Below are 23,151 nucleotides of genomic sequence, written 5' to 3'. Positions count from 1 at the left end.
CAGTGGCTCACAGGTGGGGCATATGCTGTGCTCAGGAACAAGTCCCCAGGCGTCGCTGGGCCTTTATCCTGACATCTGAGCAACGTGTGCCGAAGGGGCAGAGAGGGCAGAGCACGGCGAGTCTGGCTGACCAGTCTTGAGGAGGAGTTCAGGTCTAAGATAACTTTGTTTATTAATAAACACATCCTTCCTCTGTATGTTATTATCCGTTCTGCTTTGAGTTAGATCTGAGAACTGGAATTTCTCACTTTCCATTTCATCCATTTTTCAGCTTGTCATTTTGAACATTTAGATTAAAGATGGATAATGCAGTTATTCTTAACACTGTTGAAGTTTGGGATTTGTGCTTTAAAACTCTCAAACAGCAAGGGTGATGAGCCACAATTTCTTCACCCTCCTACTTGATGAATACAAATTCCAGGAATAGGGGAAAGGGCTGGTAAGTGTTGGGGGTGAGAGCTGAAAACCAGGAGTTGGGACTGACTGGACTGAGTGAGGCCCGAAGCACTGACCGGACTAGTTTGGGTCAGCACACAGGTCAGGCTCAAGGTGGCTGGAAACTGAGGCTGTACATAAACAGCAGCAGCAGGCCAGCAAGGAGCCTTGGTGTCTAACCCTCCTGGGGCCCCGCCAGGTAAACTGCATTACCCTGTCTCGAGAATGGGGAGCCCGGTGAGGTCAGGTTCAGGAGAGCACTGAGGTGAGGAGATCCTAGACCTTCTGTTCCAGTGCAGGATGAATTGGGAGCCCGGATGGTGGGTGAGCTGGAAGGTAGGTTGGAGAACTGGAAGTGGAATCCTGTAGAAACGAGGACTGCCAGAGCTCAGTTTGAGAGCAAGGCCCAGAGTTCATGGTTCTCCAAGGATACGCCCTACTCCTTGGTCCTGTCAAGCACATCACAGATTTTACAACCTTAAGATCGATTGTGACCCCTTGTTTGGAAAGGGAGGTTCAGAGTAGGGGTTGGGATGGGTTGAAGAAGGCTGCCTGAGACGGGAGGCCCTGCTGGTGTGTATGGATATGGCCTCTGCTGTGCACTCCGCAGGGAATGCGGGTGGGGAAGTAGTGGCACTGAAAGGCCCAATCCTGGAGCCCTCTCGGCCTGCCTGGACATGGCGGGACGTGGAGATAAACTGACTGGGAACTGGAATTTGGCTGAAAGCCGTGCAAGTGCATTGAAGGAACTGCGAGACTCCCCTGCTGGTTTGTGCTTTTGGCAGAAGTGCTAGTTGCTCACTTGTCATCTGTGGAGTTAATATCTGATGATGTGCTGAGAGGTGATCCTTTTTAGCTTTTGTGGGGAGAGCTCAAGGGACTCACTGGATTAAGAACTCAATAAATAAAGGGTCGTGACTTACTTCATTGCCTGTGCCTCTAGCTGGGCACTCAGCAACTTGTCAGTCCCCTGCTGTCTACATGGAACAGAATCTCTGCCCGCAGCATCATTCGGGCATTGAGAAGATATTACAAGGTGCCCTCTGTGCGCCTGGTGTGGTGGATGGAGAAGAATAAAGGCACAGTCCTTGCCCTCAAAACCCGTATGTTACCACATTTTGCATGTGACAGCAGACATCACCGCAAAAGTAACAGGGAGGGAAGAGCTGCTGGGGAGGGGGTACCTTCACGGAGGAGGTGGCATCGCATATAGCTCATGCTCTGTGGGCCTCAACATACTGCCTCAAGCCTTCAGAAAGTGTCCTTGCCCCAGAGGTCCCTCGGCTCTTACCTCAAACATCGTTTCCTCCAGGCAGCCCTGACCTCCTGGAGTGTTCCTTCCAGGACTTGCCACCGTCTGTAACTGTTACTTGACCGAAGTCTCACAAAGGCAGGGATGATGACAGTTGGTTCACCACTGCATCCCCAGTCCCTTGCATAGTCCTTGGCACACAGTAGGTGTTCACCCCGTATGTGTGAGTGGCAAGAGGGTGTTGCCAGACTCTCAAAAACAGAGTTCTGAGTGCTTCGGGAGGTAGCCAGCCAGCCACCTGGAATTGTGAAGGTCCCTCGGAGGTCACTTAATCCCGTCCCCTCTCTTCATTTTGTGTCTGGAGGGACAAGATGAAGAAATGGCCAGGTCTTGTCAAGTGATGGCTGCCCTAGGCTAAGACCACATCTGACTGGGAAGAAACCCACCCTATGCTGTGAACTTACCAGTGCGTATGTCCTCACAGAATCCACCGTACAGCTGAAGGGATAGAAACGCAGGCAGAGAGACCTGGTCATTTCTTTCAGGGCAGGGCCAGCTCTTTGCTGCTCCCCTCATCAGAGGGCGTAGAGGGAAGGTGGCCTCATCAGAGAGGGCCAGGGGCTGATGGCCACCTCTTCAGGCTTGTCTTTCATCCTTATCTTTCAGGCTGATTGAGAAGCTCCTGGAGCCTCTGGGCATACTGTAGCAGCTTTGGACAGAATGTTGGCCTCTGATTCTGTGCACATGCCTGGAGGGGCACCACCAGCGGCTTTTCTTTCTTGTCTGGTCAGCTCGGCACAGCTGGCTCACTCCTGGACCTGCCTCTCCAGGGTGTAGAGGGAGCAGCTCTGGTGCTTGCGACTTGAGTCACAGGTTAAAGAGCATGAGCATTCTGAGAGTAAAATCAAGGTCATCTTTGTCAAGCGGTCTTAGTAGTTTACAGGTTTGGGGGTCGCGGCATGAGCCTCACCGGCACCAAGAGGAATCAGGGGGATTCAGGAGTGGGGCTCATATACTGCCTCACAGTCTTGAACTCTGTGGCCTTTCCTGGAACCCTCAGGGCTGGTTGGAAACATACACATCACCTGATATGGACCCATTAAGTCTTCATTCTACATGCTCTCTATTCTCAGCCTGAGGAAGGTTCTAGAAGGTGGGGTCTGCCTCCTTTTGGCTGCACGATTATGGGTGACTTTGCCTCTTCAAACCTGTTTCCTATTCTGTGAAATCCTCCTGCCTGGGATCATCACAGGATTAAATGAGGTTGCGTGTAGAGCTGTGAGCACCCTTCCTGGCAAAGTGTAGTTTTGTGCTCTATTATGATGCTGCCACTGATGGAAGAACTCTGTGTGTGGCGCCTGTTACCAAGAGGTTTGCAGTCCAGCTGGGGCAGGGAGGCTAACATGCACAGCTGTGACCCATGTGGAACAAGCTACGACTGCGGGGCATGGGGACAGTGTTTGGAAGGGCCCTCGCGGCCCCACGCAGACCAGCCGGCAGGACCCCATGCTGGGGAATTGGCGTTGCCTGTCTGCTCGTGCAGGCGAGCCAGGCCCGCCCTCTTGGTGGTCCGGCAGGGGTGGCAGGCGGTGTCAGGGTAGCCTCTGTGGGAGAGACCAGCTGAGCCTTAGCAGAGGGCTGAAACTGGGGCAGATAGGACAGGACTCGTTCAGCACCACCTCCTTCTCCATTTCTTTCCCTGCTTTTGGCACCTGATTCCCTCCCCCTTTCTAATATTATGGCTTTTGTGAGCATGTGTTCTTGTAAATTTTGTACCTTGCTTCACTTGCAGCTATTTAAAATTCTCATCAAGGCATCCTGTGCCCTGCCGTTCTGTTTCTTTTTCTCCTCTCTGCCGTGTGTGAGGTCTGTTCCATTGCAGTGTCTACACAGTCCTGTACTTCCTTCTTGCTGCCACACTGGGGTGCCCCCCACATTCACCCATGCATTCCCCAAGGAGGAGACCCCTACGTGCCCTGTGACCCGAGCCAACATATCTATGGGCATAAAACTCCAGAGCCATATGGCTGGGTCCTCCTAGGGCATGTGTATGCTTAGTGACTTAATTACTGCCTGGCTGTCACAGGCTTGCCCCAGGCTGGTTTCCGCCATTGTATTCAGAAGGGGTCCTGTGTGCCCAGCTCCACCCCACACTTGTCATTTCCCCTTCTCTACCGTGTGCCAGTCTGTACAGGTAAAGAGCTACCTTGCTGCTCTCATGGGCAGTCCCACGCGCGTGAGCATCTCGCTCAGGCCTTTAGCCCCATGGACTTCCACTTCTCTCTGAAGTTACCACCTCATACCTTTGCCTTTCTTCCCCGGGGGCCTCTCTTTCATGTTGATATGTAGGATTTCCTGGGATAGTCCAGATTTTAGTCCCTTGTCAATTTGGACAATTTAGACAGATTAGTAGACAGTATTTGAATCTGTTAACTTTGTCCATGTTATTGGTTTCTGAACAGAAATCCATAATTTTTGAAGTAATAAAATTTATTTGGACACGCACACACGCGCACATACACACACACACACACACACACACACGAATGTGAGTGTGCGTAACTTTATGGCTTTTACTTTTGAAATTTTGTTTAAGGAATCCTGCCCTGCCCTAAGTCACAAAGATATTTGCCTACATTTTCTTCAAGTCGCTTTATGGTTTTACCTTTCACATTTTTATTGAGTGCCTGACAAGACCCAGTGAGTGGAAGGCAGTTGAGAAAGAACGATGAAGAAAGACAAAGGTGCATACTTTTGCGGCACCATCGGAAGGTGCGTGGGGTTGGTGTCCTGTGTGCTGCGGGCCCTGGTCTGCCCAGGCCCAGGACGGTGGGCAGTGAGGCTGTCTGGGGGAGGCATGGGCAGAGGGGCTGGCTGGGGGGGGGCAGGATGGTCTGGGCCACAGGCCTAGGAGCACCCTCTGTGTTGTGCATCAGGTCAGCATTGAGACAGCCAGAAGCTCACTGGGGTTCCTGGGGACATCCAGAGTCCACAGGGATTCTTTGTGTTGTTGAGATGAGCCACTGGAGGGAAGAGGGTGATGCCTCAGGGCCAAGGCAGCACGGGGTGGGAGAGTGTGAGCTTTGGGGTGTTCCTGCCCGGTTCCCTTCTCACTTGGGCCACTGGTTTCACCCTGGGACTTTGGTTGTAATCACGCAATTTGTCTGCGAGATGGGCTCGATGGTCACCGACCAAAGAGAAGGGTAAAAGGAATAACATGGAAGATATATGTGAGGTGACCCTATAGGTTCTCTGACCTGAGCCCGCAGTTCACACAGGTAATGGTAACTGAGCTGGTGGCACTGGGGGCCAACAGGTGGGAGGAGCTGCACGTCCTCATTCGCACTCCCTCTCATCCACCTGGGGTCCCAGGGGTCCCACTGACCTGCGGAAATCCTCCAGCACTCCTGTCGCCTCTGGCCACTGTGTTCCACAGAATGGAGTTGGCCAAGGTAAGTAGGCTGTAAAGTCAGAGAAGCGAACATTCTCCAACGTCCTTGTGAAAGGCAGTTCCAGACTGTTTACACCCAGAGGATAAATGAGGAACTGGTGCGACCTGTTTGAACAGTCCTTCCCAGCACCCCTGTAATTATAAACCCGCTGGCTTTTAGGCAGAGCCCACTGTCTCTGCTCTGATTCCTGATTACGCAGTTTCTGCCAGGGGATGTCTGCAACTCCAGCCCCAGACTCGTCTTAGCTGACTGAAACCAAGGCTTGTGTGACGCTGGATTCTCAGGGCCTGGGGCAGAGGAAAGCCAGAGGAATGATGCGAGCTGACTCACGGGCAGCCGGGAGGACTGCGGGCGGCAAGGGGCCCCTGGGCCCAGGTGAAGGGCACTGAGGGTAGAAAGGGGTAGAGCGACCCAGATTCCTGGGAGGACGGCAGGATCGGTCAGGCTCCTGGTAAGCCCAAGGCAGGCCTTTTGGTGACTGGGTGGAGGGAGGCGGGACACTGGTTTCTGGAGGACTCTGGAAAGGAGAAGGACTCCGCTCTCTCCACCTGATAGGTCCAGCCTGCAGGAACTCCCCCCTCCCCCTCCAGCCCTGAGGTGCCTGGGAGTTGGGATCCTGCTACCTCTGTGCCGGCCCCATGTGCCACCTGGAGGACAGCGCAGTTCCTTTTTCCTGCTTTCCGGCTCTCCTCCCCACTGCTGTGCCCCAGAGTTAGCAGGCTACTCATACCTCCCCTCCAGGGGCTTCACCTTCCTGAACCCCACCATTCCCTGAGCACAGCGCCCTTTCGGATGAAGGCCTGACCCTCAAGATTTTTCACCATCTGACTGACCCCACCTCACACACCACTTGCTGTACCCAGCGCCCAGCTAAGTGTCTAGTCACCCCCCTGCATTCTGTGGTCCACGTTCTGTTCCTGATGGACTTCTCCCAGAGCCAGATCTGCATGCTGTCACACCTTCTTCATCTTGCCAGCATTGTCTCTGCCGGGAATCATTTCCCTCACCTCGCCTTTAATCCGTCCACTTGTTCTTGAAAATTCAGTCTGGTTGTTGCCTCTAGTATACCTGCCCCACCCCTCACCCTTCCTTCGGCCAGGTGGGTTCCTGAGGGGAGAGTAGGGGTATCCCCCCCTTGCACCCAGACACTTGCATGTTAAACATCTGTCTTTAGCACCTTGGTATCTGAGGGGGTGAGTTTGAATTTAGAGGAAGTTAGGAACATAGATGGCTTCAGACCTAGTTTTTAAAATGGGCATTTTATGAACAAATCAATTGATAATAAGGATTGGAAGAAAGCTTATTTATTTTCAATTCCTACCTAAAGTTTTTTGTCATTTGGCCATCTCAAAACAAGCTAGTATTTTGAGAAGCAAGAGAGAAGCTTTTTAATTATTACAAAACTGATAGAGCAGAAATAGCTAACCATGTATGTCCTGACTTTAATATATTATCAGTTTATCATATATTTGCAATTAATTTTTCTTGCATTTTACGAAACAGTCATTATACCTCAATTTTTAAAAAGAGAACACACTCTACCAAAGAAGACGGATGGCAAATAGGAACAAGAAAAGATGCCCAGTATCATTAGACACTAAGAAAATGCAAATTAAAATCACAATGAGATGTTACTACATACTAAATGGCTAAAATAATTTTTTTTTAAACCTGATAATACCAAGTGCAGTGAGAATGCAGAGCAATTAAAACTCTCATACACTGCTGATGGGAATGCCAAGTGGTACAGCCACTTTGTCTTATAAAGTTAGACATACACTTACCATATAGCGATTCCACTTCTAGGTATTTACCCAAGAGAAATGAAGACATATGTCCACACAGAGACCTGTAGGAAGTGTTGATATCTTCTTTATTTATAATTGCCCCAAACCAAAAACAACCCAAATGTCCTTAAACAGGATGAAAGGGTAAACAAATTGTGGTGTGTCCGTACGGTAGAATACAACTTAGCAATAAAATGGAGTGAACTACTGATATAGGCAACAACGTGGATCAGTCTCGAAAGCTCTGTGGTAAGTGACAGAGCCCGTCACGAAAGCCAGGCTGCATACAGTGTGATGCCACTTATCCTGGACATCGTGAAAACGGGACAAAAATCAGATTAGTGGTTGCCAGGGGCTGTGTGGGGAGAAGATTGACTGAAAGAGGATGCAAGGGAACTCTGTGGGGAGGTAGAAGTATTCTGTACCTTGATATGGTGATGGTTATACACAGTATACATTCATCTGAACTCATCTAAGTTTATACCTGTAAAGGGAGTTTTTTATTTTATGTTGACTGTGTCTTATTTTAGAAACACACAGTGGCTCTGCTCTTAGGATGACTGTCAGCGCCCTGCTCAGGGAGTGGGAAAGCCACGTTGCTCTGCTGCTGATGAATGTCCCCGTGTGTGGACTGAAGTGATGGTCTGTCACAGGCCCATATGTAGCCTTTCACTGAGCAAAGGACAGCAGGACCGATGTTGCTGGAGCATCTCAGTGCCTAGTGTCATGAGCACTCCCCTTACCCCTTGGCCCCGGCATTTAAACCTAAAACACGTGCTTCCAGGAACAACCTTCATATTCCTTTCTGCTTTTCAGATTTCAAGAGTTGTCATTTAAATATGAACAGTATCTATTTGTGGTGAGGTGGATGGACCTAGAGTCCATCATACAGAGTGAAGTAAGTCAGAAAGAGAACAATAAATACTGTATGTTAACACATATATATATATGGAATCTAAAAAAAAAAAAAAAAAAAGGCTCTGAAGAACCTAGAGGCAGGGCAGGAATAAAGATGCAGACATAGAGAATGGACTTGAGGACACGAGGAGGGGGAAGGGTAAGCTGGGACAAAGTGAGAGAGTGGCATGGACATATACACACTACCAAATGTAAAATAGATAGCTAGTGGGAAGCAGCCACACAGCACAGGGAGCTCAGCTCGGTGCTTTGTGACCACCTAGAGCGATGGGATAGGGAGGGTGGAAGGGAGATGCAAGAGGGACGGGATATGGGGATATATGTATACGTATAGCTGATTCACTTTGTTCTAAAGCAGAAACTAACACACCATTGTAAAGCAATTATACTCCAATAAAGATGTTAAATAAATAAATTAAATCAATCAATAAATAAGAACAGTATCTACGGTATGTGTTGATGGGCTGTACCAATGTGTACCTTGTTAAGAAATATCCTTTTCTTTTCCCTAAATCTTTTTACAAGGGTTTTGAAAATCAGAGAGGTGGGCAGGTTTCCGGAGAGCCAACATATTTTAATATTGATTGCCAGTTTGAATACTGTTGGTACCAGTGGGATGAAAACCGGATCTACATCGTGGTTTCCTGTCGGCTGTCAAGTCTGTATTGAGCTGTGATTGTCTTAGCTATTCTTGCCACCAGCTCAGCAATACTGAGTTATGTTTTGTTGGTTATTTTTTTCATCCTGCTGTAAATTTCAAAATGACAGCAAGGCCCTATTTTAAGGGAAGTGACCATGTGATGTCACTTCTAATTGGTTGTGAAATGCTTGCTTTCTCCTTCCTAAAAAGGGGCTGCTGAAGGATGGAGTTGAAAACTCAGGTTCACCTTCTGTGTTTTGGTGAGCTGCTGACCTGCTGTCATTGCTGGGGGTAGCAGCCAGGCCACGCCTGGGCGGGAGGGGTCTGCGGAGGAAACGATGACTGATCGTGGGGCTTGAGAGTTGTTTGTGCACTTCAGCAAGGCTGCTGGAAATCATACCAGACCTCTGGAGAAGCCCACCCAGACTACCTGCCTTCCAGGGGTCCTCGCTGTTCCCCCAGGATTCTGGTTCCCATGGGAGTGGGGTCATCTCAACCTGTCCAGAGCTCTGGCCTCGGGGACAGCCCTTCCTGGAGGGACCCCCGTCCCCTTTCCTCCCGATGCCCATCTCCATGTGTTCTGTCTCTTTGCAAGGTCTTCCTGCCACTCCACGGTAGCCTCTTCTTCACCTGGCTAACTCAGCACAAGATGGGAGGGACTCGGGCAGTTTGAACTGTTCAGAAGTCAGAGTTAAACAGGGTACGTGGCAGAGAGAGGACTGTACCCTTTTCTGTAGGAGTGGGAACTAGTCTTCCACGTTCTCCGGGAGGTTCCAGATTGCCTCTAAATGGAGATGAAATATGAGAGGGATTAGCCAGGTAGAGACGTTTAGAAACGGAAAAACTGACAAAATGGTGACTACAGTTTTTGAAGACAGTTGGGAGGAAAGGTTTGAAAATACAGTCGATCATTTTTCTGTCATATTTCCTCCAAGTGCTCCAGTATCAGCTACATGGTATCCTTTCTAATCAGCAGGTCAATGAATGGAACATATGGAACACTTTGATTTTTTCACTTCAAATTAGCCGCTTATATTTTCTCAAGTACTCTTTTCAATTACTCTTTTATTATTTATAATTTAGATAAGCTAACTCTTCTCTCATATGTGAGATAAAGTAATCAAGCCTTAACTTGGCTCTCATCAAAGCAGATAAGAGTGTGAGCTTTGCCATTGAGACTCCTACCTGGAACCATTTGAAAAGCTGCTTTCAGCTGCAGCCCAGCCTCTAGGACTGCGATTATGGGATCTTAGAAAACAATGGAACTTCCCTGAGCCTTGGTTTCCTCATCTTAAGATGGGGATAGTCATTCCTACTCATTAGGGCAGTGGCAGTTTTTAGGGTGTAAAACACCTACTGTGGTGCCTGGCATGTGCTCAGAAGGTGGGAAATAGTGTTTGTTGCTCTAATTGGGAAGTAATAATAATCTAGCATGTGATGACATCTCAGCAGTAGGCACCTGAAACCTGCTTATTCCAGTAATGCTCAAAAGGCCTTTAGCCAAGAGTCTATAATGTTAATTATAAAATCATTTTAATCTGAGTTACTAAAAAATTATTTTTCTGTTTTTGTTGTTTATGATCTTTCTAGTTAGACATTACCCACTCTGGGAAGCTGCGTGAGATGCCCTCTGGGTGCCCTCAGCCCCTCGCTTCCCTCCATCAGAGCCCTTCCCACTCTGGCCTGTCTCCCTCCCTGACCCATGGGTCAGAGCATGGACGCCGGCTGCATGGACATTGAGAAGCTCCGAATCACTGTTTTGCATGTTTCTGCTAGTGATAAAAACAGGGAGCCCGTCGTCTAGCAACGCAGGGTGCCTTTGAAACGGGAGGCGGGCATGAGCGCCCAAGCGCCGGGCGGGCGTGGAAGCCGTTTCTGCGGCCTCGGCCCCAGTCCTCACAGCGTGGCTCTGTTTCCTAGGTCGGGAACTACAAGCGGACCGTGAAGCGGATCGAGGATGGCCACCGCCTGTGCAGCGACCTCATGAACTGCCTTCACGAGAGGGCGCGCATCGAGAAGGCGTATGCGCAGCAGCTCACCGAGTGGGCCCGGCGCTGGAGGCAGCTTGTGGACAAGGGTAGGGAGGCCGCCGCTCGAGGCGTCTCAGCCTCAGGTGCCCAGGGCAAATCGTTGACCCTTTCTGAGCCAGTTTCCTCTCTTGGAAGATCGGAGCAGGAGTTTGTCTCACAGTTTCGGGGGGCTGTGATTCGTCACCCAGCAGCATAGGCTGCATGAGCTTTCCTCTCCTTTCCTGGGGACACGGGACTCCTGTCCTCGAACAGCATCCAAGACTCCTGTGGCAGTCCTTGTCGTCCAGAGGACGTGCTGCGCTTGCCGAGTTAACAAAGAACAGCTCCTTCAGGGCCCAGACTTGAGTAGGCTCCTATCCAGTCAAAGGCCTTGCTGCTCAGCACCGTGGTTTCTGACACTCAGACTGTTTATTTTTAAGCTTGGCCAAGGAGCAAGTCAGATAAGACTAGATGGTGACATCTGGCAGTCTTTGTAATATTGAATTTTAACAGGAATAACCACAGGTGTTGTATGATGCAGGTTTTGCCTCCCCTCCCTCCCTAGCAAAAACTCAGAAGATTCTAGAGCTTAGTGACAATGCTGCTGTGGATATGGATTGTGCTTAGAATGCACTTCCCAGCAGTAGAGGGGGAGCTTGATTGATTACAGGATTTCCTGGGACAGAAGTGGGTTAGCGGGCGTTTCTCAGGGTATGTTTTGGGGCAGACTCTTCTACCATGACTGACTGTCCTCAGGGGAGCCGACCAGGGGAAACCAGGCTGGGGCGAGGGGCCCCCAGGCGACTTCAGTTGGGTCTAGACCAGCTGCCCGTGTTTCACCTGTTGCTGAAACGGGTTTTCTGTGGAGCTTAGCACAGCGCCATGGTAGAGATTGGGTACCAGGGAGTGGGGCAGCCATGCTTGGGTGAGGAGTGACTGGGGATGCGCCAGCTCCTTCAGGAAACGGTAGCTGTTGTTATTTTATTTCCACCTGCCTGAATCCCCTCTCTCAGGATCCAGCTGTCAGTGCCATCCATTCTGTTTATTCAGAACCTGAGGTTCATAAAGCACTCTTGCCCACTCACTTTGTGGATCCTGCCACAAGACCTAGGCAGGACAGGGAGCTGTTCGTTTTGTAGACATGAGGGATTAGAGGTTCAGAGGCGCTAATGTTCTACGTTTATTCATGCCCGCGTGCGCACACGCACACACACACACACACACACTCACTCACCCACTAGCACACACCCACACACCGTGCCTCTCTGTGTCATTACCCGGCTCCAACAGTCATTGATCCCTGGGAGCGCCTTGAGGGCAGGCTCTGGGTCTTCCCATTTCCGTCCTCAGCTTCTGTCATAGCCCATCTCTCCCTCCATCACCTCACACCACACCCTCAACAAAATGACGGGCCAGATTAGGAGTTTTCTTCCTGAGAACAGTGAATGGGGTGACCCAGGCAACCCCACACTGCTATCTAGAGAATTCTGTCTGGGCCAGAGTAGATTCCTGTCTCCTCCTCTCCTTCCCCAGGACAGGGCTTCCATTCTGCTGAGGAGACTGTCCTTCATTTGACAAGCAGTTCCCAGGGTCCTGCTCTGCATGGAATGAATGGGCCTTGGGAGAATGTGTGGTCCAGTGGAGGGGGAGCCAGGGGGCCAGCAGGAGCCCACGCGGGTGGGCTCAGAGTGGCCTGGCAGAGAGAGGTCAGCTCATTTCAGAAGGCCCTCCTTCTCTAGCCAACCTTAAGCAAATCAAAACTTCCAAGATGAGGAAACTTGAGTTTTTCAAGAGCTCGGTGACTTTACAGAAAGGAAATGTGTGTAATCCCCCAGTTTCCCTAACAAAAGAACAGATCCAGCTTCAGTTCCTTATTCTTTTCTTCATCCCAGGAACTGAAAAAGAAACGGCACTGAGAGAAAAATATCTGAAACAACCAAAAGGAAACCTCCCAGCCGGGCAGCCAGCCTGCTGGCCTAAAACCCCATCCCAACAGCTGAGGGAGGTTAACAGAGGAAATCCCCTCCCCCAGGGCCTGTCTGGGCCCCGCAGTGCCGAGTAACCCACCAGCTTCTCTCCTGTGCTAGGGCCTCAGTACGGGACGGTGGAGAAGGCCTGGGTGGCCGTCATGTCCGAGGCAGAGAAGGTGAGCGAGCTGCACCTGGAGGTGAAGGCCTCGCTGATGAATGAGGACTTCGAGAAGATCAAGAACTGGCAGAAGGAGGCCTTCCACAAGCAAATGATGGGAGGCTTCAAGGAGACCAAAGAAGCCGAAGATGGCTTTCGGAAGGCACAGAAGCCCTGGGCCAAGAAGCTGAAAGAGGTGCATCCCTCCTGTAGGCCCCTGCCTGGCCCCTGCAGCCTGCTTCTCGCTGGCCAGGCCTCCCACCTGCAGCGCCCCCTCCTGCACTCCCAGGGGTTCCTGCCTCAGCTTTAGGCACAGAATGCTACATGCAGCTGGTAGACAAAGGCCCTTGCTCAGGCCCGAAGCCCGTGGTGCCTAATGTTTACCCATGTTCAAGACGCTGAGTGCTTTATGTGCCTCCTTTACATAATCCATATCAACCCATTTCCCAGTCTTGGAAACAGCATGAGAACCACACACAGGGCACAGAGCTCAAAACCCAAACTCTCTCTCTCTCTCTCTCTCTCTTTTTTTTTTTTTTTTCCCCCCATTAACTCCATGTCATGAACCTTCTGGTCTATCAAGAATATTAAATCGATGCAAACTATTACATTTAGAATGGATAAACACCAAGGTCCTACTGTATAGCAGAGGGAACTATATCCAATCTCCTGGGGTAAACCATGATGGAAAAGAATATTTTAAAAAATAACGTGTATCTGTGTAAAACTGAGTCACTTTGCTATACAGCAGAGACTGGAACAACATTGTAAATCAACTCTGCTTCCAGAAAAAGGTTAAAAAAAATTAAATCCGCAGTTGCCAAAGGTTACCTGAGCTTAAACTATTGTAGAATAGTGCTTCTTAAATTTAAGCAAGCTTGCTAAAACCCAGATTCCCAGGCCCCACATCCAGATATAATGATTCAGTAGGTCCGAGGTGGGGCCTATGGGACTCCCCTGGTGTCCAGTGGTTAGGACTCCGTGCTTACATTGATGAGGACCAGGGTTCGATCCCTGGTCGGGGAACTAAGATCCCTCATGCCATGTGGCACGGCCAAAAAAAAAAACCAGAAGCGGGGCCTATTAATGCTCATTTCTAATAATCTCCCAAGTGATGCCACGCCCACTGGTCTAAGGACTACATTTTGAATAGCACAGTTTTAGAAAACCTGTTGGTAGCACTCAGGAGCTAGTAATTAATATCCTAGATAGAAAACCCTAGTAATTAATATCCTAGATAGAAAACCCTAGCTCTTAACCACTAACAACGCCGCCCGCAACCCTGGGAAATTGTCTGTTACAGAGACTTGAAAGTCCACGTGGACTAGTAAAAGGATAATTTTAAATTGTTCTTTCTCTTGTGTGGGTTTTTCTCTCAAATTTGCAATGATACTGCTATTCAGTTTTGTAAAAGTAGCAAATGGAAGCCATTGAGTCTCACCCAGCCTTGGCTTGCTGGAGGCTGTCATACCTACCCCCCAGCCTTTAGCACGTGAGGACCTGCAGCCTGCTCCGTCCAGGCTCAGGGGGGACATGCCACTTCCTTCCGAGCCCACTCCCGCCACTGGCTTTTCTCAGGAGCTGCACCGCCTTCCTCCTTCTCAGAATCATCCGGAACAGACCTCTGTCTTCGGGTTGTAACAACAGACTTTCCTTCTCTGCTCTGTGCCTTGGCTTTTGCTACGTCTCCTTTCTCTTCCTTCTTGGCTCTGGTCCCATTTGTAATGACACTATCCCCCTCGTGAGGCAGTGGTGACAAACTCATCTTTCTTCTCTAGAATGAAATCTGTGACTTTGGCTCAAGTAAGACGTGTCTATTAAATTACATATACACACACACACACACACACATCCATATCTGTATATACACGTGTGTGCCTGTGGGATGTGCGCGTAACCCTGCCTCCCAGCGTTACACTCCTCTTGCGTTAGGTTTCCAGCTGCCTGCCGGCGCCTGCCTCAGAGCCACAGCTCCGCCCCAGTCTTGCTCCGTGTCATGTGCGTGGTTTTCTCTAACCGTTCCGTGTACTGCTCTGCCAGCCCAGACCCACCCAGTGCACCTGCCTCTCCTCCCGGCTTTATTCTCCTCCTTGGCATTTGCCCCCTTCTAATTTACTCTGTACTTGAACTGTTTCCTGGGGTTGCCTCTCCCAGCTAGACGGTAAGCTCCGTGAGAGCCCAGGTTCTTTGACTGGCACTGTACTCCTACTGCCTACATGTTTTCTGACAGCAAAGCGGGCGCTCCGTCAGTAGTTGGTGAACGAACTCCTCTGTTTTACTTGTTGTAATTATACTGAACATACAGCTTTGTACCTGCTCTTTCCTCTCCTCTTGAGAGCGCAAACACTTCCCACAGTTTGGGTAACCTCTAGCGAGGATTTTGAACTTTAAACGTGGTGCTCAGGAACTCATTCTCCCTGTAGGTAGAAGCAGCAAAGAAAGCCTACCATGCAGCGTGCAAAGAGGAGAAGCTGGCAATATCACGAGAAACCAACAGCAAAGCGGATCCATCCCTCAACCCTGAACAGCTTAAGAAATTGCAAGACAAAGTAGAAAAATGCAAGCAAGATGTTCTTAAGGTAAATTGTGCACTTCTCTCTACATATTGAGAGCACACGCCTCACCCGTTCACGTGTGTGGCACGCAGTGCACCTTTGTCGCTGCTTGGTCGGATGCTCGGACAGACAGACGGCTGCATCGGTGAAACACGTTCCTGCCCTCCAGGTCACGCCTTACCTTACCACAGCCATTAGTGCCCACCTCAGGACCAGGGCAGACCGGAGTTCTGGGCAGGCAGGGGCAACGGGTGACTCCTGTGCGTGGGGGACAGGGCAGTGGGGCAGCGGGAGGGAAGAGCTTGTGCAGGACACGAGCCGTGGATGTCAACAGCGGGGAGCTGATGGGCGCGCTGGTTCGGAGGGTTATGAGGACCAGACGGCCCGCGGCCTTGCCACACAGACCAAGTAAGGCGCTTGGGGCGTTGCGGCAGGGAGCTGCCGGGAGGAGGTTCGAGAGCCTGGGAGGGGAGGGCCCACGTGAGCAAGGCTCTGGGCCTGTGCCCTTGGCTTCCAGCTTGGCCCCCAGCCCCACCCTCCTCCTTTGCTCTGTTCTAAGGGCTGGGCGGCCGGAGGCTGCCCCTGTCAAGGGCCTGCCCTGCTGCAGTGTTCACGGAAGAGAGTCCCAGCCTGGATTTGGAGAAAGAGGTGTAGTTAGAGAGGAGGTGCTCTTCAGGAATAGGTCGTGACCCCGAAAGGGAAGCAGGAGTTCTGAGCTGATTTGTTACTACCTGCCCACCTTTTCGGGCCTCAGGTGAGCATCACTGAGCCCCAGGGAATTAGGTGGTGTCATCTCTGTTTTGTGACGTAGGAAACGGAGGAACCTCGGAGAGGTTCAGTCCGGTGCCACCCAGTGATGTGACCGTGAGAGAGCCCGTGCCCTCTCCAGCACTCCTCATTGCTATGTCCTCACATAGCACGGAGGGCGGGAGAGGGGAGTTCATTGCTCAGAGCGAGTGTCAGAATCGCTCGGGGAGAGTCCCTCCACCTCCACGCCTGTCTCTAAGACTGGGCCCGTGCCAGGGATCTGGGGTCGTGGAGCAGCCTGGGCGCCTCCGCCGTGGGACCAGGTGAGGAGCCTGGGACCACCTGCTGAATGGGGGGGCACCTGGACTCCAGGAGCACAGGCTAGGGGACTCTAGGGGCTGCCCTCATCAGGTACACAGGGGATCGGGTGCCCGGGAGAGGGCCTAGAGGAGAGGTGAGGCATCTCCATACCCAGGTGTGTGTGTGCGAAAGAGAGGGTGATGCACGCCTTTCATGTTTTACAACCACCCAGAACGGACTCCACCAAACCGATACACTGGCTAAACAAACCCCAGGGCCTGAGGTCAGACGAAAGGCACGCGTCAGGATGACCAGGGCACTTTGTAGAGGGTTCCCTCCCACCTCTGTGGTCTGGCCAGTGACCTCGGGGCATGATGGTCCTCGCAGGCTGAGAGCTGGCCCAGAGAGGAGGGCAACTCACGCCCACTGCCCTTCTTAGCGGTTTCTAAAAACCAGTACTAACTGGCTGCACACGTCCTTCTGTGTTTCTTATTGGCCAGGCAGTGACTGCATCTTGCAGCATCCATCAAAAAGGAACCTCTCACGTTCTGTGCTAAGTATCACAGTTCACGTGAGGGCGAGGGTTGCCTCTCATTTCACTCCGTGAATATTTATTGGGAACTTTCTCTGTGCTAGCAGTTCCCCGAATGGCGATGACTGATGACCGTGCTCTCTACCTGGCCTGTGCTGGGACGGGGCTGCTCGTGAGCACAGGCCGGGTGAAGCCCCCCCGCCAACCAGGGGTCCAGGGAGGTTACCAAATGGTGAAGGATCCCAAGAAGCGGTTGCTCTGTGTCACTCTGATGGCACCACTGGTGTTTGAACCCACAGCTGCTTGTCTCTGGGCCTCTGAGCTCGAGCTGCTGCGAGGGGCCTCACACGCGTAGGCATGGGCAGTTGATGATGAATAACCAGAGCAGCTGTGGAGCCGTGCTCCTGCTAGGGATGCCCAAACTCTGGCAGGGATGGCCTTTTTCTGGGGTCGTAGAGGACCCAAGCCCAGCCAAGGCAGGAGGCTTAGAAGAGAACAAGGAACCAAAGATCGCAGGCGAGGGGTGAGGGGCACAGAGCTGGGGACTTTGGGGTGGGCAGGCCTGCTCTCTGGAGGCTGGGGAAGGCTTCAAGAAGAGGGTCTCTTTGGAGCATAAAGGGGAGGAGTCTTCCAGGGCATGAGTCAGAGAAAGTCATCTGGGAGAGGAGCAGGGGAGGCGGCGAGTAGACTTGGATCCCAAATGGGGGCAGGGAAGCTGCTCTAGAGGTGGCAGGGGCCGGGCCCTGAGGCCAGGGCTTGGTCTTAAAAGCACCGGGTCCTGCAAAAGCTCAGGGAGGGTTCGTTCCTTCCTCAGAAGGCCCCACGCTGTTGTCAGGAACAGAAAAGCAAAGTTCCTAGGTGGCCAGCCCATCCATCCATGATCAACCCCCATTTTTCAGGGTCTTGATAGTGGAAAAAGCTTGTGATAAATGAGCGGCCCCAGCCCTGCCATCCCTAACTTTACCCTAGGAGGCTACCATCACTTTGATGGTCCCACCAACTATCAAAACCATGTTGGGGTGTGGGGACTCCCCTGGTGGTCCAGTGGCTAAGACTGCGCTCCCAATACAGGGGGCCCAGGTTTAATCCCTGGTCAGCGAACTAGATCCCACAGGCCGCAACTAAAGATCCCGCATGCTGCAACTAAAAGATCCCCCATGCCGCAACTAAAAAGATCCCACGTGCCACAGCTAAAAAGATCCCGCATGCTGCAGCTAAGATCCCATGGGCTGTAATTAAGGCCCAGTGTGGCCAAATAAATAAATATTTAAAAAAAAAAAAAAAAACATGTGGGGTGTAGGGAAGACTGCGTGGGTTTACTGACCCCGGGCGCATCCCTGCGAGGTAAACGTGCTAACTTTAGTCATGGCTCTTAGGCTAAAGACATGACACACTGTCCCTAGACACCCTTGAGAATAGGACATACCTATATTCATATTTTCTTTCTGGTAAAACCTCTTCTTTTTTTTTTGCGGTACATGGGCCTCTCAGTGTTGTGGCCTCTCCCGTTGCGGAGCACAGGCTCCGGATGCGCAGGCTCAGCGGCCATGGCTCACGGGCCCAGCCGCTCCGCGGCATGTGGGATCTTCCCGGACCGGGGCACGAACCCGTGTCCCCTGCATCGGCAGGCAGACTCTCAACCATTGCGCCACCAGGGAAGGGGTTTGAGCCTAAAACCCCTTCTTGAGGACAGTCTGGGGAGGAACAGCTGTGTTGGGGATGTCTTAGGCTGGAGGAAAGGGGACTGGGACTCTTTTGAATGCCTTGGTGCCGCTTGGTGTCCTTGTCTGTCACCTCACTTGAGTATCAGGATACTGTGAAATAGAAGTACTCCGTTTTCTGAGAAGGAAAGCGAGGCTCCCAGAAAACGAGCGGCACAGGCTTTGGCCACGGGTCTGTCTGGTGCTCAGAGCCCTGTGATCTTGCCTTTAAGGTAACTGTCGAGCCACTGCTGCTGTGGGCAAGATCCGAGGCTCAGCCCTTCCCTGTGAGAGAGAGGACACGGGCGAGTGACGTAGGGGCTTGAGGCCACGCACACTGGGCTCCAAGTGACCGCCTCTTCCCCAGTGGCTACCTGTTTGGGTCTTACTCCAGCTGAGAGCCCTGGCAGATGCCAGGAGTGTGATTTGCACTTCAGAAGTGGAGGGGCTGGGACTTGAACTTGGAATTCTGTCAGACTCTGGAGCTTGTGCTCTTTGGGTTTTGGAATCTGGGGCGGCTGCGGGACAGAGCAGCTTTCCCCAAGGGCGACATTGGTGGTGGGGAGAGCATCCAAGATGAGCCTGGGGGGCCTGGCGTGTGGAGTGCAGAGGGCTGTTTCACAGCCAGATTGGGTGGGTGCCCCTCAGGAGCAGAGGTGGGGCGTGAGTGCTCTGGGCAGGAGCTTGCGGGGCGAAGGAAATAGATCGGGTGCTTCTCGGATGCGGGGTCGCCTGAGGAGTACTCTAGATGCTGATGGATTCAGAAGTAGTGGAGGGGGACAAGGGCCGGGTGATGGACAGGGCGGTGCAGAGCCGGGCTCGCTCCTCTCGGTCAGAGGGAAGCGGGCTGAGTGGAAGTTAGTCTTCAACTCGTGTGCCTGGACTTTCTCATAGACCAAAGAGAAGTATGAGAAGTCCCTGAAGGAGCTGGGCCAGGGCACGCCGCAGTACATGGAGGGCATGGAGCAGGTGTTTGAGCAGTGCCAGCAGTTTGAGGAGAAGCGCCTGCGCTTCTTCCGGGAAGTTCTGCTGGAGGTTCAGAAGCACCTGGACCTGTCGAACGTGGCCAGGTAAGTGTCCCTTAGCTGAAAAGCACATCCCAGGGGAGTCAGCGGAAAGTTGCTTTGGAATAAAATCGGTTGCTGCTCTCCAGCCTTGGGGGGGTGGCAGTGCTTGTCAGAAGGTATTAAGTTCCCCTGCCCAGGGAGGGCCCTTTGGCCAAGCCTGCCTGCGGCCATGCAGTGTCCTGCTTCCTGGGACAGCTGCTCGCTGGCCTGAGTCGGATGGCCGCCTGCCACTCTCTGCCAGCTCTGGGTGCAGTCCTCTGCATCTGGGCAGGAAGGGAGGGCCGTGGCTCGGACCCGCCACAGTTGCACGTTTGAAATCAACCCAGGAGCGAGTCGAGCAGTTCTGGGGCTGGCACACCCTGCCCCCGGGATGGCCTTTCTTTGAGGACCTTTACGAGGTCCTTTCAATCCAGAGCAGCTGGCTGCCAGCTTGTTCCTTGACTTCCAGTGGTTCTGGGCCTCAGGCAGCACAGACCCTCAGAGACTCGGTTCTGAACGGAGACGCGGAGGCTGTGATATTCCTTCCATACTTTCCTTGTCTTTGGTCCCATGACACCTTCGTCAGGTCAGAGGCCCGTGCTAACCCTGGACCTAGACTTCTGTCATCCACATAGCAGAGCCATTTAGAAATGACTCACAAGTTAAAGCTCATCATGAATAGGAAATTACATTCCTTTTGTCTCCTTCTAATAGGAAAAACATCAAAAGCAACAATTATCGTTCAGCTCCTCTGCCAACAACTAATGGATCCTTACGAGTGTCTATGAAGGAAGGGCATTATTCCCCATCTTGCTGATGAGGGAGCAGGCTGGCGTGGTTAAGGGACTTGCCCAAGGCTGCACCGCCGGCTGGGGCAGGGCTGGGGCTGCCAGGCTCTTCTGCGGGTGGAGTAACTCCCACCGTGCGAGGGCTTGTCCTCGGTTCATGTGCCTTGCTTCCCTTAGTCCTCCAAGCCACCCTGGGGAGGAGATGGTGTAATAGTGTTCTAGGGCTGCCATAACGAAATACCAAAACCTGGGCAGCCTAGAACAACAGAAATTTCTTCTCTTGCACTTCTGAAATCAAGGTGTCAGTGGGGCCTCGCTCCCTCTGACGGCTCTGCTGCAGGGGAGGACTCTTCCTTGCCTCTTCCAGCTTTTGGTGTTTGGGGTCAATCCTTGGCTTTCCTTGACTTGTAGACGAGATGCATCACTCCAGTCACATGGCCGTCTTCTGTGTCTTCACATTGTCTTCCCTCTGTCTCTGTACCCAAATTTCCCCCTTTTTATAAAAAGGTGATTTTTTAATTTACAGATTACCTCTGTAAAGATCCTATTTCCCAATAAGGTCCCATTCCGTGGTACTGGGGCCTAGGACTCCAACATTGTCTTTTTTGGAAGACACAGTTCACCCCATAACAGGTGGCATTATGCACACTCAGCGGAGGAAGACGCTGAGGCCAGGCCCAGAGAGGGTAACCGACTTGCTAGCCACACAGACTAGAAGTGAAAACACCAGGACCCGCAGTGGTCATACTCCTCTCTGACACGCTCAGCTTCCCAGGGAGGCGAGCTGCTCTGAGCGGTCAAGCAGAAGCAGGAGTCCCCCCAGGTGGCTCGTGGGGTCTGCAGCCCCCACAGCACTGGCCAATCTTCATTTACTGTTTTTGCACAGCTGGGTGTAAACCTTCCTGCTTTTTTGAAGGGATGAGGGGGAGCTTTCTGACACTCGATTCTGGACCTGGTTCTGTGGGACCACACAGATTGGTGGCCCGTGTGGCCCAGATGCCAGCAGCTTTTGTATTATCTGACACAGAGCAAAGCCAGGTCGTTGCCACCTGGTTTGATTTGTCAGAAGCTGAAGCTGTGGCTTCCACGCCATGGTTGCTGTTTGTCCCATTCTGTGTGCATCGCGGCCAGATGACGGTCTAGCTGAGCCAGGGCAGGGGTCTGACCTGCCCTGTGACGTCGACTCTCCTGTGGCTGCAGACCATGGCGCCAGCTCTAGGCAGGCCCTGGGTGAGGCTGGGGGCTGGCCTTCCCTTCCTTCGAAAAGAGTCACACTTCTGCCTCTGATTTAGCTACAAAAACATTTACCGAGACCTGGAGCAGAGCATCAAAGCTGCCGACGCGGTGGAGGACCTGAGGTGGTTCAGAGCCAACCACGGGCCCGGCATGTCCATGAACTGGCCACAATTTGAGGTAAGAGGAGGCTCTGCCTGTGACCTGTTGGCCTGGGAGGGGCCTAGGCCCACAGGGTCGAGTCATACACCGTTCTTTCTCCATCCAACTCAGAGCTGGCCTGTGCCCTGTTTATGTGGCAGGCTTTACACATGGCAACCCTGGAAACCAAGTGGATGTTTAATGTTCTGGGGGGCTTCAAGATCACCAAAGGGCCTTCTGAATCCCTGGTGAAGATGCAATTACGTTCTTTGTAACTGAGAACTTTGACGGTCACTAGTTGGCCAGCTGGCGTTCCCTTCGTGGCGAGTCCCAGTCAGCCCTGGGGGATGGCCAGGGAAGGAGTGGCCACAGTGCATTCCAGGCCTGCTGGGCCAAGAGCACCAGCTCAGCAGCCTCTGATCCAGGACGAGAGGGGAGCGTGGTCTCAGTGTGTAGCTGTTCTTACCCTTCACATGAGGGCTTTTCCTTATGTTCGTATATAAATTCAACCAACTTTGGTGTAGGATTAACTTTCTTCTTTTCCCATTTTCATGGGTCCAAGCTGTCCAGTACCTTTACTTGCAAAACTTGAGGGCCTAGGGATCTCAAGGCTCTTCCAGCCCTAGAATTGGGTCCCCAGGCCCCACCTGGCCTCCTGCTGATAGCAGAGCCAAGGCAGTGGCCACAAGTCCCACCACCCTGTTCTCTGAGGGAAAAGATTCTCCCCACCTCGTGGTGAAGCAGGGGCTGGGAAGGGCCCCACAGGGCTATGGCTGCTGCCTCCCCCAGGGAGGATGCTGAAGGCAACCCCCTCTGCCTTGGGCTCCAACCACCTGGCCCCGCTGACTCAGTAGTGGCTGGAGCCCAGGCTGCACTCAGGTCCTGCCTCAGCACTTACTAGCTATGGGATGCTGAGCAAGTCATCTGCCCTTTTTGTGACTCAGTTTTCCCATGTGTAAAACGGGGATGACAACAGCCCCGATCTTCTTGGTGGCTGGGGGTTCAGTGTCCTGGTGCATACTGGGTATTGCCCCTGGGCCCACCACACAGAAGCTTGTTTGGCCCTGTCCCAGCCTATAGCTTTTTCAGTCCGCATCCCTGTGCCTCTCTTTTCTGGAGTTTCTCAAGAAAGGTTCTCCAGATGACGGTGTGGGTCCCTGCAGCTGAGCATTCCCCCCGCACTGCCTTTAGGACACCGGCTCCCAACAGGGGCCAAGAGGCCTGGGGCCTTCCCAGATGGAAGTGGACCTAGAGGAGACAGCACAGCCCGGCTTCTCCTCCCCCTGGTGATGGCACATGGGCAAGAAGCGAGTTGGTGATGGGACTTGTGCACACACCTGGATTCTTCTCTGCGGGGAGTGTTTGCCGCTCTCAGTAGAGGCTCAGGAAACCCCCCACCCCGTGACATGCACCCCCTCCAACCCCCAGGTCCCTTAGGGTTGTTCATCCCTACCCAGAGAACAGAATGGTCTGGAAAGGAAGACTTGAC

The 23,151-nt window shown here is 52.3% G+C and overlaps 1 protein-coding gene across 4 annotated transcripts in view; it reads left to right on the top strand.

Annotated features, from left to right (window-relative positions):
• The window catches only part of PACSIN2 (protein kinase C and casein kinase substrate in neurons 2), a 129,638-nt gene that overhangs the window by 95,716 nt on the left and 10,771 nt on the right, over positions 1 to 23,151 (top strand). For all 4 annotated transcript variants that reach the window (XM_059080919.2, XM_059080921.2, XM_059080920.2 and 1 more), the window contains 5 exons: positions 10,405 to 10,561; positions 12,581 to 12,816; positions 15,044 to 15,199; positions 19,349 to 19,524; positions 21,581 to 21,701. In XM_059080919.2, the coding sequence (XP_058936902.1) occupies positions 10,405 to 10,561; positions 12,581 to 12,816; positions 15,044 to 15,199; positions 19,349 to 19,524; positions 21,581 to 21,701 (846 nt within the window). The remainder of the gene's footprint in view (positions 1 to 10,404; positions 10,562 to 12,580; positions 12,817 to 15,043; positions 15,200 to 19,348; positions 19,525 to 21,580; positions 21,702 to 23,151) is intronic.

This window comes from Kogia breviceps, chromosome 12 (assembly GCF_026419965.1).
Source record: "Kogia breviceps isolate mKogBre1 chromosome 12, mKogBre1 haplotype 1, whole genome shotgun sequence".
Taxonomy (NCBI): domain Eukaryota; kingdom Metazoa; phylum Chordata; class Mammalia; order Artiodactyla; family Physeteridae; genus Kogia; species Kogia breviceps.
This window is presented reverse-complemented; position numbering and strand designations above follow the sequence as displayed.